Source organism: Cheilinus undulatus, linkage group 22, assembly GCF_018320785.1.
Source record: "Cheilinus undulatus linkage group 22, ASM1832078v1, whole genome shotgun sequence".
In the NCBI taxonomy this organism is placed as follows: domain Eukaryota; kingdom Metazoa; phylum Chordata; class Actinopteri; order Labriformes; family Labridae; genus Cheilinus; species Cheilinus undulatus.
Window position 1 is genome coordinate 31,572,006 of NC_054886.1, and position 13,061 is coordinate 31,585,066.

Consider the following 13,061-nt stretch of genomic DNA (forward strand, 5'->3'; position numbering starts at 1 on the left):
GCTGCTAAAGCGCCAGTTTTATCAGAACTTGGTGACATTTCTTCATTAAAAGTAGAACAAAGAACAGCAGTGAGTTCTTTTCTTTTCAAAAATGACAAATGTCATGTACTGACATGTCTAGAGTCGCCATGGTTCGCGTTATTCCTCGGTAGCTGCGCACGCGCACCTGGTTTGCAGCTACGTCACGGTTTTTGTTGCTCTGATTGGCCCGTAAAGATGTGACAAACAGAACAGTCATCCAATCACACGCCGAGGTTTTTTTTTTTTCAGATCGTCTGCCCTTTCCCAAACGCTTCGTATTGAAGGTTTTCCAGGTGGATGTGCGAAACAAATCCATCTAGCGTGTCAGGTTATGGCGTTGGAGAACTGGAGTCCTGCCTGACCATAGACTGTGAGCGCATGAATCATGAGCCTTAAAGGAGTCACTTGTATAGTTTTATATGTATCGTGTGAATTGACTGTCTAGCTCAACACTTTCACAGCTGTGCAGTGGATGTCTAGCCTCAGACTTCTCTTTTAATTTCTTCTTCAGGAATAAAACACTAAAAATGCATTTTTTTATTCATCTACATGCACAGCGTTTCTCTTCAAATGTGGCACTCCTTAAAAAAAACATTTAGCACAAGCCATAAATATCCTAAAATTTCACACAACTGCACAGAAACTCAGTTAGAGCTTTTTAATTCTGTAAATTATTTTTAAAAAGATGCTGTAAGGATTTCAGAATCAGAATAATGTGATCATTTCTTTTATAATCATCCCAGCAGCTCAGTGAATGATGTGTCACGTCAAGTGTTACTGCTGAATAATTTCTTTGATTCTGTGTGATTGGTGTGAAACAGTGAATAAATAAACACTCCACTTCATTCTGAAAGCCTCGGCTCTATTTGTTGAAGTTCTTCAGTGTTTTTCCTCTTTCCTCATGGCTTGGTCTTCTCTGTACTTGAAATTTTCCTTTTTTATATTTTTTTCTTCATCACTGCACCAGAAATTACTTTACTATTAAAGTGCAGTTTACAAGACATGCACTCTCACAGAGTCAGCACAATGGAAAAATATTTTTCTTGATTGCATTCCGGTTTACCAGACAGAAATCCACCAATGAAATTCTTTGTTTCAGTATGTCTCGTAGGGATCCGCCTAATTACAACTGAGGGCTTTTAAGGGGCCAGGGTCTTATCCAGAGACTTTCTGGACAATCAAACTCTATTTTGATGCATTTTATCCACTCTTGGCTCCTTGTATTCAAAGAACCTCAACCAGTAAATGTAAATGTATACCTTCAGGCAACCTTTGCCTTTTAGTGAACAGAGGTGGAAAAAGTATCAGACTATTGTTGTCAAGTAAAAGAACAGTTACTCTGGTGAATATTTACTCTAGTCGAAGTAAAAGCACTCCGCTACAAATCTGCTCAAGTTAAAGTAAAATGTAAGTTATTTTAAATGTAGACGGTGTTCTGAGTGGCTACTTTTGATACCCAAGAGGCTTTCACAGTGAAATATGACCTGTCCTTAAGAAAACTAGGGCCGCTAGCAGCACTGAAAGGTCCTTGCACCATATGCAGATGAAAAATAATAAGCCTAGGTTGAAAGGTGTGTGAGGGGCAGAATGTTTAAATGTGTTTTAAAGGACAAAATCAAAATTCAGAGGAGGTAATGATCAATTACCAGAAGGGGGCGCTGTGACATAGTGATAAAACTGATGCATAAATGTATTCAGAGTCTAAGTGTGATCATCCTTGTAAAGTTTGATGATTGACATAAGCACTGTAGAGTTATACAGAGTCAAAAAAGTTGGCACACTTTAAAAATATGGGTAAAGGTTTTCCTACTTTCGGCCCCGATCACAGCCCCACCCAAAGTTGAAAACTCACCGTTTTTACGACTTTATATCTCCATCTTGTCTAGAATGAACAAAAAAAAATTAGAGACAATCCAACGAAATCTGTAGGTGGAGAACCTTCAGACGTGACATCAGTGATGTTGCCAAAAACAGCCAAAATATGACCTTTAACTGTTTGTAGTGCATCTCCTGTACTTATTAGAGGATGGTCCCAGGAGACTTTTTCGTTTATCTGGGTCTGATACATATGTGTACCAGTTTTCACAAATGTGGCTTCTACCCACTCCCCTGTCGCACTTGGATTCCACCAAAACATAAATATCTCCCTTGAACAATTTTCTGGAAGGTTTTAGGGACTTTTAGGCACGTCAAAGCCGTGCAAAACAAGCCACAAAGTGTTGGAAAATTAAAATCTAAGAACGCCCACAGATACCACAGGGTCCTCGCTGTGAGGTCAGTGTTCGGGCCTTAAATATGGACCTCCAACCAGGTTGGTGTGACCGAACGTTCAATGCAACAGCTGTTTTGGGAGGAAATACGGGATCATTCTCTCGCTACGTGCACGTGCTGACCGTCATGGATTGTTTAAGCCAAACGACTGGTCATCCTGTTGGCAGAAAGCTTAGACCTTCTCATTGTTGATTTTTTAATCAGTACTCAGTGCTTTCAAAATGTGATTGAGTACAATACTTCACTTAAAATATACTTAAGTATAAGTAAAAGTAGTGATTTTAAAAAGTACACAAAAAAGCTACTCAGAGTAATTTGAATAAATGTAATCAGTTACTTTCCACTCCTGTTGGTGAAATTGTCTGAGTCTTTGCATCATCCATAAATAATGTGTAATACTGGATTCACTGTAGCTTTGGTTCATGTTTTTCTTGCATTCACACACTTCCATGCAATCATGATTTATACAGAGTTTTTAAAGGCATAAGTTTACTGGAGGTCACTGCCTGCCTGTGCACCTCAGAGTCCTCTGACTCCCATGCCTTGGGTCTTTTACGCTGATGCATGTTCACTGACATGTTACACTGAATCTTTCCTGAGGTGTTGTTGTCATCTGTATTACATATTTGAATATATAGTTAATATTTCACTACAGATGAGAACTGTTTGTTTATACTACCGTTGTCAAGCCTATAAATAGCATAGAGGATGTTATTGCAGTGCAGTGGATTTGAAACACTCCACCTAAGGAAATCAACCACCAGGCGCCACTTCTTAAAGATTGTCTGGTCGATAACTGCTCACAACTTTAGGTGAAAGTTGGACAGGAGTTGTTGGAAAGGCCAGGAGGATTGGGACACAAACTTCTCAATTAACTGCATCTGTATAGGTTCTTACTTCTGCCACCTAGACCCACAAACAAGGTAAAGAATGTTTTCATGTTATTTATCAATTTAATGATAGACTCTCTGTGATTACAGGTTTATACTACTTCTTAAATAAGGTGAATGGAGGACACTGTTTTAATGACAGACTCCGTGGAAAGTACTAAACAAAAAGTCATCTTTAAAAAAGAAAGATGTGTAAGACAGCGGGTCTGCAAACTCCTGCACTCTGTCTCAGTGGAACGAATATAAAGCTGTTTGACACCGAGGTGAGATGGCAAACAAGAGATCGTCTAATGAATAGTTAAAGATAAATAAATAATAAAGGCAGGACATCCACCATGATGGGTAATGGCTGCCAGTTTGATGATTAAAGTTACATTTCTTTTTTCCCATTTTGCCAAATATTCTCAGAAAAGTCCAGTACTTATTTTTAATATAACTGTTGTGGATTGTAATTTCATTTTTATTTTCTAAACTGAAATCTGTGCAAAAAAAAAAAATCATGAGACAAAAAATTTAGTGAGATCAAGATGAAGTGTTAAAAAGAAGTGACAAAAATGGGGAAAAAGTAGCAAACATGAATTAAAAATGGTTAAAAGGTGGAAAAAATGGGTAAAAAGCAGCAGAAATGGGCATAAAAAGAAAGACGGATTAAATCGGCAAAAGTTGAAAAAGATTTTGGCAAAAAATTGAAAAGAAAAAGGAATTTCACCTTGTGGGACTAATAAAAGAATATCTTATCTTGGAAAGAGTGTTGGAAATGGGTAACGGGGGGTTGGGCAATTACAGGATAAATCTGAGGGGGAAAAAAACTTGTAATAAAAGGGAAAAGGGGCAAAAGTTCCAAAATTTGACAAAAAGTTGTGAAAATTGTGAAGATGGCAAAAACAACAATGCAAAAATAAGTGACAAAAATCAGCACTGCAGAAAAGTGGTGTTAATGGATAAAAAGCTCAGCTAAGCTCATTGCTGATTTTTGCAACTAGTGGCACAGATAGGTTAAAGGGACAAAAGGGAAAAAGCAGCAGAAAGTGGCACCATTGAGCAAAAATGGGTTTAAAGTGATCAAAATGGGTGAAAAGTGGTTAAATAATGGGGGGAAAGGGGCAAACATGGGCAGAAAATGGGCAAAAGCAGCAAAAAAAAAAAGCAAAAAAAGTGTAAAAAATTGCAAAGATGTCCAAAGTAGGCACAAATTTGCAAAAGTGGTAGAAAATGGCAGACAGGTGCGAAAACAGAAGAAGAAGAAGAAGTTCCAAAAAAAATCTTAAAAGAGTGGTAGAAATTAGTAAAAAGAAAAAAAAAAGTTGCAAAAATTGGGTAAAACGGCAGAAAACAATGCAAAAATGAGCCATAGGAGGCAAAAATCAGTTAAGTGGCCAACGGGGGGGAGGAGCAGAAAAAAAGTGGCATCAATGGGCAAAAATGGGTACAAAGTGGCAAGAATGGGTGAAAAGTGGTTAAAAATTTTTGCAGAATGGACAAAAAATTGGTGAAAATTTGCAAAGATTGGCCAAAAAATGGCAAAATTGTGCAAATAATCTAAAACTGGCAAAGTAGGCAAAAGTAGTAAAAAGACGTCGCAGCAATTGGCAAAAGTGGTACAAAATGGCAAAAAGGGGCAAAAAGCAGCAAAATGGGATAAAAATAGTAGCACAAAGATGTGGCAATAATGGATATGATAATGGAGAAGTGGTGTAACAGTGCCTGACTGCTGTGATGTTTGCTGCCATGCCTAATAATGAGAGGACATATGTGAACGCTGACTCTGTAGTTCTGTATTAATCAGTCTTATATGTTGTAATGACTGCAGACAGACTGTAGGTGTCTCTGCTGTCATCAGAGGACTAACCTTTGACCTTCTGTTTTTGTCCCACAGTGACAAGATGATCTACAGGATGCTGGTGCTCATCAGCCTGACCTGCTGTGTCTGTGGTTAGTTCATCATCCAATAAGGTGGAAGAAAATGGACAGAGCCTGCTAATATCACCATGACTGGCATAGAACAAGCACCCACACTGTTTGGCACCCTATCCACATGAGAATGTGGACCAGTCATATGATGGCGCCAACGTGCTGACAGAGTTCAGCAGCTAAGCTCAAGCAGATTTCTAGATGTTTCTTGCTGTGTTTAATATAATTGTTGGATCTGTGCTTGTCTTGGCAGAGAGGGTTCGGCAGGAATCGTCGTCTGAGGCGGTGAGGCCAAGCACTGAGAGTTTGGGATGGAAAGATGTCGCCAGTAAACTGGCTCTGATATCAGGAGCTGCTGCTGTGCTGATTGCTCTCGTACTCAACATTCAGAATCTTGCCCTTCATGTGATAAGAAGACGTGACTGAACTCTATTCCTCATCAGAGGGATCTGAAACTCAGTCTTCTGTCCTTTTTTAATCTCATTTAAAACATTTTATCTACAGCTGCGCTCTTTTAAATCTCTTCTTGTCTTTTACTTGTTTCCTTACATTCAATATTCATTTATGTTTTAAATTTACATCACATTTGAATCTATTTCACATCTTTGCTTATTTGTTATTCCCAGTTGTAATGCTAGAGCTCACTAAAAACTCGAACCCTAACAAATGTTAAAAAAGTGCGACCCATACATGACAATAAATACTCACAGATGTACTTGTTTTGTCTCTGTGGTGTGTGGTGTGGATGACATGAACAAAACTAGCCATTCTAGTGACTTTATATGCTTACGTAAATTTATGTATGCAATTGTTTGTGATATAGTGTGTACATAATTCAACCTATGTATGCTAACCAGTGCAATAACACCTGCACACACACGTCTGTGTGTGCAAAATAAGTGCAACAGGGCAACGTGCAATATACAACAGCACTTTAAAACTCTAGCACTCATGCACTTTAGAACATAAAGCACTTCAGCACATAAAGCACTTTAGCACATAAAGCACTTTAGCACACAGGCACTTTCACTTAACGAGCCAAATCCCCAAGGTTTTCTTCTTTATTTTTTTTTCCTGATCTGTCATGGGTTTATTGTCTGTCTAGGTTGTTTATAATACTTTTCATTCTTATTTGTCATCTTTTATTCTCTATCTTTTATTGCTGTTGTACCTCTGTTTTATTGATTGTACATTGTTAACATCAACCTGCTCAGGGTCAAAGGATGGAAATTAGCCACTGGTTACAATCCTACATATTTGCATGCAAGTGTTTAATAATATGTGCTGACCCTGATATTTCAAATAAAATGAATACAAATATAAACGTTAAAAAGGACATTTTGAACGCTGACTTTCCTGATTCCAGTTTAGCTCAATGGGTTACCCTGCTGACTTTTGACTGGGAGATAGATGGTACAAACCCCAGTCAGGTACCAAACATTAGATAGAAGTGCCTGAAACATCAGGAGAGCGACATCCATTTCCTGCAAGGATCCTCTACTACTATTTTTCAGCAATAAACTTCACCGGCATGTTTTGGGGACCTCTGAGACCAATATAAACTCGTCTTAAAGGGCGAAATATGTCCCCTTTAATACACTTCTGCTCTCCCACCGGCCAAAGTAGCCGGAGTTTTCAGGAAAAAAGTGTTGAGTTGACTTGGGAGGCATGGTGGCGCAGGGGTTCGCGCTGTTGCATCACAGCAAGACGGTTGCTGGTTCTCTTCCTGGTCTGGGCCTTTCTGTGCGGAGTTAGCATGTTCCCCCTGTGCTCACGTGGGTTCTCTCCAGATACTCTGGCCTCCTCCGACCTCCAAAAAAATGCTCATTAGGTTAAATGGTGACTCTAAATTGGCTGGGTTGGGCTCCAGCCCCCACTAACCTTTATGAAATGGTTGTACGAACTTAAACATTTGAAGTTCAAGTGAGTGGAATATTTATATTGGCTGATTAAGGGAATTTTTTTTTAGTTTAGGACAATCTAAAATAATAAGGTTTCTATGAACTTAAAACATTTACTTTTACCTAATTTAAAAAAAATAAATTGATTCAATTCAAAATGTTTCGTGTGATTGATTGCTTCATTTTTTTAAGTTCAACCAATGTTTTACTTTTTTCAGCTAGACTTCTCGGGTCCTCGGGTCTCAGGGGCAGGTATATCTGTGTGTCGTCTGCATAGCAGTGGAAGGAGACTTTATAATTCTGAATGATTTGGCCAAGGGGAAGCATATAGATAGAAAATAAAATAGGGCCTAAAACCGAACCTTGTGGTACACCACAGGTAAGGGTAGAGGTAGAGGAGGAGTGGTTACCTATGGTGACCGCAAAGGTTCGCTCTAAAAGACAAGAATAAAACCAGCTAAGTGCAGTGTCCCTGATACCCACCCAGTCTCTAAGACGTTCAATTAAAATACTGTGATCAATGGTATCAAATGCTGCACTGAGATCTGAAAGAATAAAAATGGCTCCCTCCCCTGTATCTGCTGCTAAAAACAAATCATTGATCACCTTGAGGAGGGCCGTCTCAGTGCTGTGACCAGACTGGAATTTCTCAAAGAGGTTGCTGTGAGACATAAAAGATAAAAGCTGAGTAGAAACCACCTTTTCTAAAACTTTAGATATAAATGGAAGCTTTGAAATTGGTCTAAAATGATTAAAATCAGAGGGGTCAAGGTTGGGTTTCTTTAAAAGAGGTTGAACCACAGCATGTTTAAAAACAGAGGGAATAATAATAATAATAATAATAATAATAACTTTATTTGTATAGCACTTTTAAAAACATGGGTTTACAAAGTGCTTTGACAAGTGCAGAAGCAAGCAGAAAAACAAAGCAACAAACCCAAAGAAAAGATAAGAAGACAGAACGTGACATGCATTTAACTAAGCAATTAGGTATGAGCCTCCTATTGGACGATTACTGCATTGGTGATTATCTTTCAGCTGGCAACAAGTTATTAAACCCCAGCTGATGCAATGAGTAACTTCTCTTTCTTAAACAACCACATCCTGTGATCGTGGAAAAGATGTTAGTCTGTTTAAGAAGGGTCAAATCATTGGCATGTATCAAGCAGAGGAAACATCTAAGGAGATTGCAGGAACTACTAAAATTGGGCTAAGAACTGTCCAAAGCATTATTAAAAACTGGAAGGATAGTGGGGAACCATCGTCTTCCAGGAAGAAATGTGGTCGGAAAACAATTCTGAATGATCGTGATGGGCGATCACTTAAATGTTTGGCCAAATCAAATCAAGGTGGATTCTTATCATGCCAGCTGTTGATTTAGCACTAAATCTGTACAATTTACAACATGATGTAAATGGTTTTTACCTGCATAAATTTTTATGTGTCTATTTAAATTACCTTTAGTGGTAAAAAATGTCCCACAGATACCACAGGTGTATGGTTTTTCACCTGTATGACTTTGATTATGGAGATTCAACCCTGATCTTAGAAAGAATCTTTTTCCACAGGTGCTGCAGGAGTGTGGCCTCTCACCTGTGTGCGTGCCTCTCACATGTTTTTGCAGTGTAATGTTATGTCTGAAAGCTCTGCCACATGTTCTGCAAGTGAACGGCTTTTCATCTGTGTGAATTCTAACGTGATTGTTCAAATGTGATTTAAGAGAGAATCTTTTTCCACAGGTGCTGCAGGAGTGTGGCCTCTCACCTGTGTGTACTCTCATGTGGCTTTTCAATCCACTGCTAAGTCGGAAAGATTTTCCACAGGTTCTGCAAGTGAACGGCTTTTCATCCGTGTGAATTCTAACATGATCTTTTAAACGTGATAAATTAGTGAATCTTTTTCCACAGGTGCTGCAGCAGTGTGGCCTCTCACCTGTGTGTATTCTCATGTGGACTTTCAATGCCTGGCTGAAACTGAAACCTTTTCCACACGTTCTACAAGAGTAAGGCTTCTCTCCTGTGTGTGTTCTCATGTGCTGTTTCAGTCCCGACAGGTAACTGAATATTTTCCCACAGCTCTGACAGGTATGTGTCTTCTTACCTGTGTGGACACGCTCATGTGTCTCTAATTCTGACTTGCTCTTAAACATTTCCTCACATGTGTTACATTTGAAAGATTTCTGACCTTTGAGAGGATGACTTTCTGAATACATCTCTGATTGTTTGGTTTTTAGAGTGCTTTCTTGAAGTTTGTTCTTTGGTGTGAGATCTGATTTTCTCATTGATCCTGAGTCTCTGTGCTCACTTCCATTGAGATCTTGAATCTCAGCAACATGAGTGATGTGAGAAAGGAGCTGCTGTTCATTTTGTCGTTGTGATTTACTTTGGCCACTTTCTTCAAGAGTTGGAGGAAAGATGAGCGTGTTGGTCTCCTGCTTCTGTTCCAGCTGCTCCCCCTCCTCCTGACTGCAGGGACTGTCCTGTTCCTCTTTCACTGGTGGAGGCTCAGGTTCTTCTTGATCCAAGTTGAAGTTCCCCTCCTGGTAGCACAGCTGCTGTTCAGCAACCTCCTCCTCCTTGCAGACATTTGGCTTTAGCCCATCTGGGGAAAATCAAAAGCATGAAGATACTGCTGTCATTGGAGAGATGATATCCATTAAAAACCAGTGTAATACACACACGGGCGTACAGAGGCCACACTAAAGACAGAAATTTAAAATCTATATGATGAAGTCTTATTCAGGTCACAGGTTGTCATAGACTGTCCTGTCATATAAGGATTTGTTTGTGTCTTTTTTTTACATTTCCTGTTTCTCCTTTAGAGATTGTTTTAACATGAGTCATACTCAAGTTGCTAAGCACAAAAAATGTGCTTTTCATACAGTAGCTATGAAAACATTAAACATTTATATTGTATTCTATTTTCAGTGTGCTTGTTTTTCACCTACAACTGATCTAATCATAGATATCAAATATTCATTAATATTGAAAGATTTTAAACCTTGGAATGCCATTTTTTTGCCATGATGCCAGTAAAGAAAACCTTAAAAATGTAGTCTTGTAGTCACTTATGTAAATGTAGCACTGAGCTGCAGAGAGTCGTTGGCCTTTTCTTGGTAGAGGTTTGCCTCTGTTGCGGTTCAGATGTGACTTTTGTACACCTAGGCTGGATTAGGGTGTCGTTCACTTCTGAAGGTGGGCCACATCTTTACATCTCATTTGGCCAATGTCTGAGCTGAAAGAAATTTGCTTTTAGGCCTGTGAGGTCATGTACTGATGATGAACTGCACAGCAGATTCATCTGAACCCCTGCAGTACAGACGTTCATGAAACTTTAGTCATCAAGTGCATCAAACATCTTTTTTAGCTTTGGCAGATACATTCAAAAATGAATATATAAATATACAGTTTTTAAATGTCGAGGTTTAGTGGTTTTGCTTTGGTGAAAAAAAGTAGGGCAGGGGTTCTTACAGGAGTGTGCCGCAGCACACTGGTGTGCCTTGAGGTGAGTCTAGGTGAGATTTTTTTGCTTCTATAAGTCATATTTACAACTATTCAGCAACACATGATTGATTTTTTCTTTTTTAATTTACATTTTCAGTATTTTGTGAACATTTATTTCCATGTACGACTGCAAATTCTATTCGCCTAATTTAAAAATCCCTATAACACCTTAAAAGGAACGCCGTCTTTGCAGTTTGTTAAATCAGGTGGGGGGATTGTTAGAACGACACACATCAAAGGGCTTGATTGACAGTTTTGTGAGAGAAATTGAAGGGAAATGGATCGTTTCCTTAAGCGTATTAACTCCCAAAGAGCTGTTAATGAGAAAGACCCACCAAAAAAAAAGAAAAAAAAAACAGCCAGTAGACAATATCATGATAATTATTTTTCATTTGGCTTATATTAGATATTAGATGACGTCGTACTGAACAGATTAAGTCAATATTAGGAAATGATTTTTTTACGCATGTTAGGTTGTTTTGCATGGAAATAAATATGGTGTGCCTTGAAAACTTTGCTGGATGTTAGGTGTGCCTTGGGAAAAAAAAGTTTGAGAACCACTGATCTAACGTACCAGTCCTCGAAACAGATCTCACAGCAAGAATTTTTGAAATCACGAGATAGCAGTGAACACAGTGTCAGCCTATGAACAGTACTCTCATCAGAGAACTGAAGACATGATAACCTGTCTGCTAATTATCCAAGAACATTTCTACTGATTCTGTAAAAAACTGAAGACACAAATTACTCAAAACTGTGAAATTTAGATCTTTTCTCCACAAAAATCCATCCTCACAAAGAAAACTGACATCATGTTTATCGTTTACTTGGCAATGAGTGCTCTGATGGGATGGATGCAGTTCTCAGCATGTCTGCAGCCTACGGCTCTCACAACAAGGACACAACAGCTCCCAGCCTATTTTTTTGGTTTCTTTTATCCTTGAAAATCAGTAACAATGCTGTAAATTTTGTTTTTACCATTCTACCTGATAAATAAACTAAAAATATAAATTAAAAGCCAAAAACAGCACTTCATCACTATGACAAAATCACTGAGCTCAAACTCAGACCCAGCAGCTCTTGTCATGTATCAGATCATCTTTGTTGCTCACCTATTCTGTGTAAGTAGATATGAGGTTTCCAGATGATATCCAGGAGTCTGCGCTGACGAGCAATCTCTTCCTCGTTCTCGATGACGATTCTTTTAAAAACTACAAATATGTCTTCAGCGGCAGCAGTCAGTCGTTCACTGATGAACTCACACAGACTCTCAGCTGAACACATCGTTATCAAAAAATGTGAAAAAGAGCCACAAACAAAGGATTGTCGTCCTCTTTGGATTCCTCTCTGTCCTCTTCTTTGCCTGTGTCTCTTTCTTTGTCTTCTTCATCCAGTTGTCTTTCACTGGTTTATCTAAAGTATGTAAATAACTTGCACAGGGATTATTTGCACAGGGATGCTGGAAGTCAAAGTGGGCATTCCAGTTCGTTGTAATAATTAGATCATCTGGATCAGCTTGGTTAAAAGAGCTGGCTTTTACTGCTACCACAGCTCTTTATTTTGTACCGTTTCTCTATTACAAATCAGCCCAACTGTTACAAGTGTGATGGATATGTGTGCATATCTTTAATCTAATTCTGCTCAGTTCTTTAAAACTTACTGTTAGGCTCACACAGTGATTTTTCAACCATAACATGTAAGTCTGCACTATAAGACGTTGTTCTGAAGTTGTGAGGAAAGTTGGCCTAAATCAAACATGTGCTGCTTTGACTGACACAGTGATCAAATGTCTTTGATATTTTTGATTATATGATAATTATGTGATTTGTGGTTGATTTTAGTTCCTTTTGTGTATGTGTTTGTTTAGTGTGAGTTTTCCGTGGTATTTGTGGAATCATGTAAGGCAGTTAAATTATGTTTGCCTAGGATGGCCCTGTGACTTTCCAGGGAACTTCACGAGTCCCAACTTTTCACTGGAGTTCATGGCAAGCCCCGAACACTGCCAGAAAAAGCCAGAAACAGACGTAGAGTTGCAGTTTCTGTCCCTGTGCCTGGTAGTATTTAATGTGCAAATGGCATAGCTCTTATCTACACAAATGCAAATCACACAGCTCTTTAGGGGAGTGCCTGTGTGTGTGTGTCTGTGCCTGTGTGTGTGAAGTGTGGTTTTCAGTTATTTTACTAGGTATGATCATGCAGCAATCCTCAAATGGTGGCCCGCGACCTGCGGGCCAGGTCCGGTCCAGGTCTCATCTGGCCTGCGAGACATTTGGGAAAAAAGAAGGAAATTTTAAAAATGTATTCATTTTCAATATTTACTTACATTTAAAATACAAATATTCACTAATTTATCATGATCTTTCCATAATTATAGCAAATAAATGATGTAATATGATGCAATAAATGAGTTAAATGGTACATTGCACCCTCTTTAGAGGGTTGTAAAAAGACTCACGTCAGAGCGCACAGCAGCGCACCTCAGCTCTGCAAACATGCTGTCCAAAGAGTCTGATACAGACTGCATTATTTTTAAGACTGAAGGAGAGGGATTTATTTCATCTAAT

The 13,061-nt window shown here is 38.8% G+C and overlaps 1 protein-coding gene and 1 long non-coding RNA gene across 2 annotated transcripts; one reads left to right on the forward strand and one right to left on the reverse strand.

The window, feature by feature from the left end:
* Positions 1-3,121: 3,121 nt before the first annotated feature.
* LOC121504136 lies at positions 3,122-5,582 on the forward strand. Its single transcript, XR_005991435.1, has 3 exons — positions 3,122-3,215; positions 5,059-5,114; positions 5,347-5,582. It is a non-coding gene; the product is annotated as an uncharacterized LOC121504136 (long non-coding RNA).
* A 1,762-nt stretch (positions 5,583-7,344) lies between these two features.
* On the reverse strand, positions 7,345-11,781 carry LOC121504335 (zinc finger protein 664-like). Its single transcript, XM_041779047.1, has 5 exons — positions 11,610-11,781; positions 9,179-9,595; positions 8,533-9,124; positions 7,601-7,655; positions 7,345-7,404 (listed from the first exon to the last, which is right to left on the reverse strand). The coding sequence occupies exons 1-5, from the start codon at positions 11,779-11,781 to the stop codon at positions 7,345-7,347; spliced, it is 1,296 nt and encodes a 431-aa protein (XP_041634981.1).
* Positions 11,782-13,061: the final 1,280 nt, after the last annotated feature.

Coding starts and splice junctions, on each gene's coding strand:
- LOC121504335 (XM_041779047.1), bottom strand. CDS start 11,781: ATGTGTTCAGCTGAGAGTCTGTGTGAGTTCATCAGTGAACGACTGACT. Junction 9,125..9,178: donor AGAAAGTCATCCTCTCAAAG/GTCAGAAATCTT, acceptor AGAGCAAGTCAG/AATTAGAGACACATGAGCGT. Junction 7,656..8,532: donor AGATTCTTTCTAAGATCAGG/GTTGAATCTCCA, acceptor TATGTCTCACAG/CAACCTCTTTGAGAAATTCC.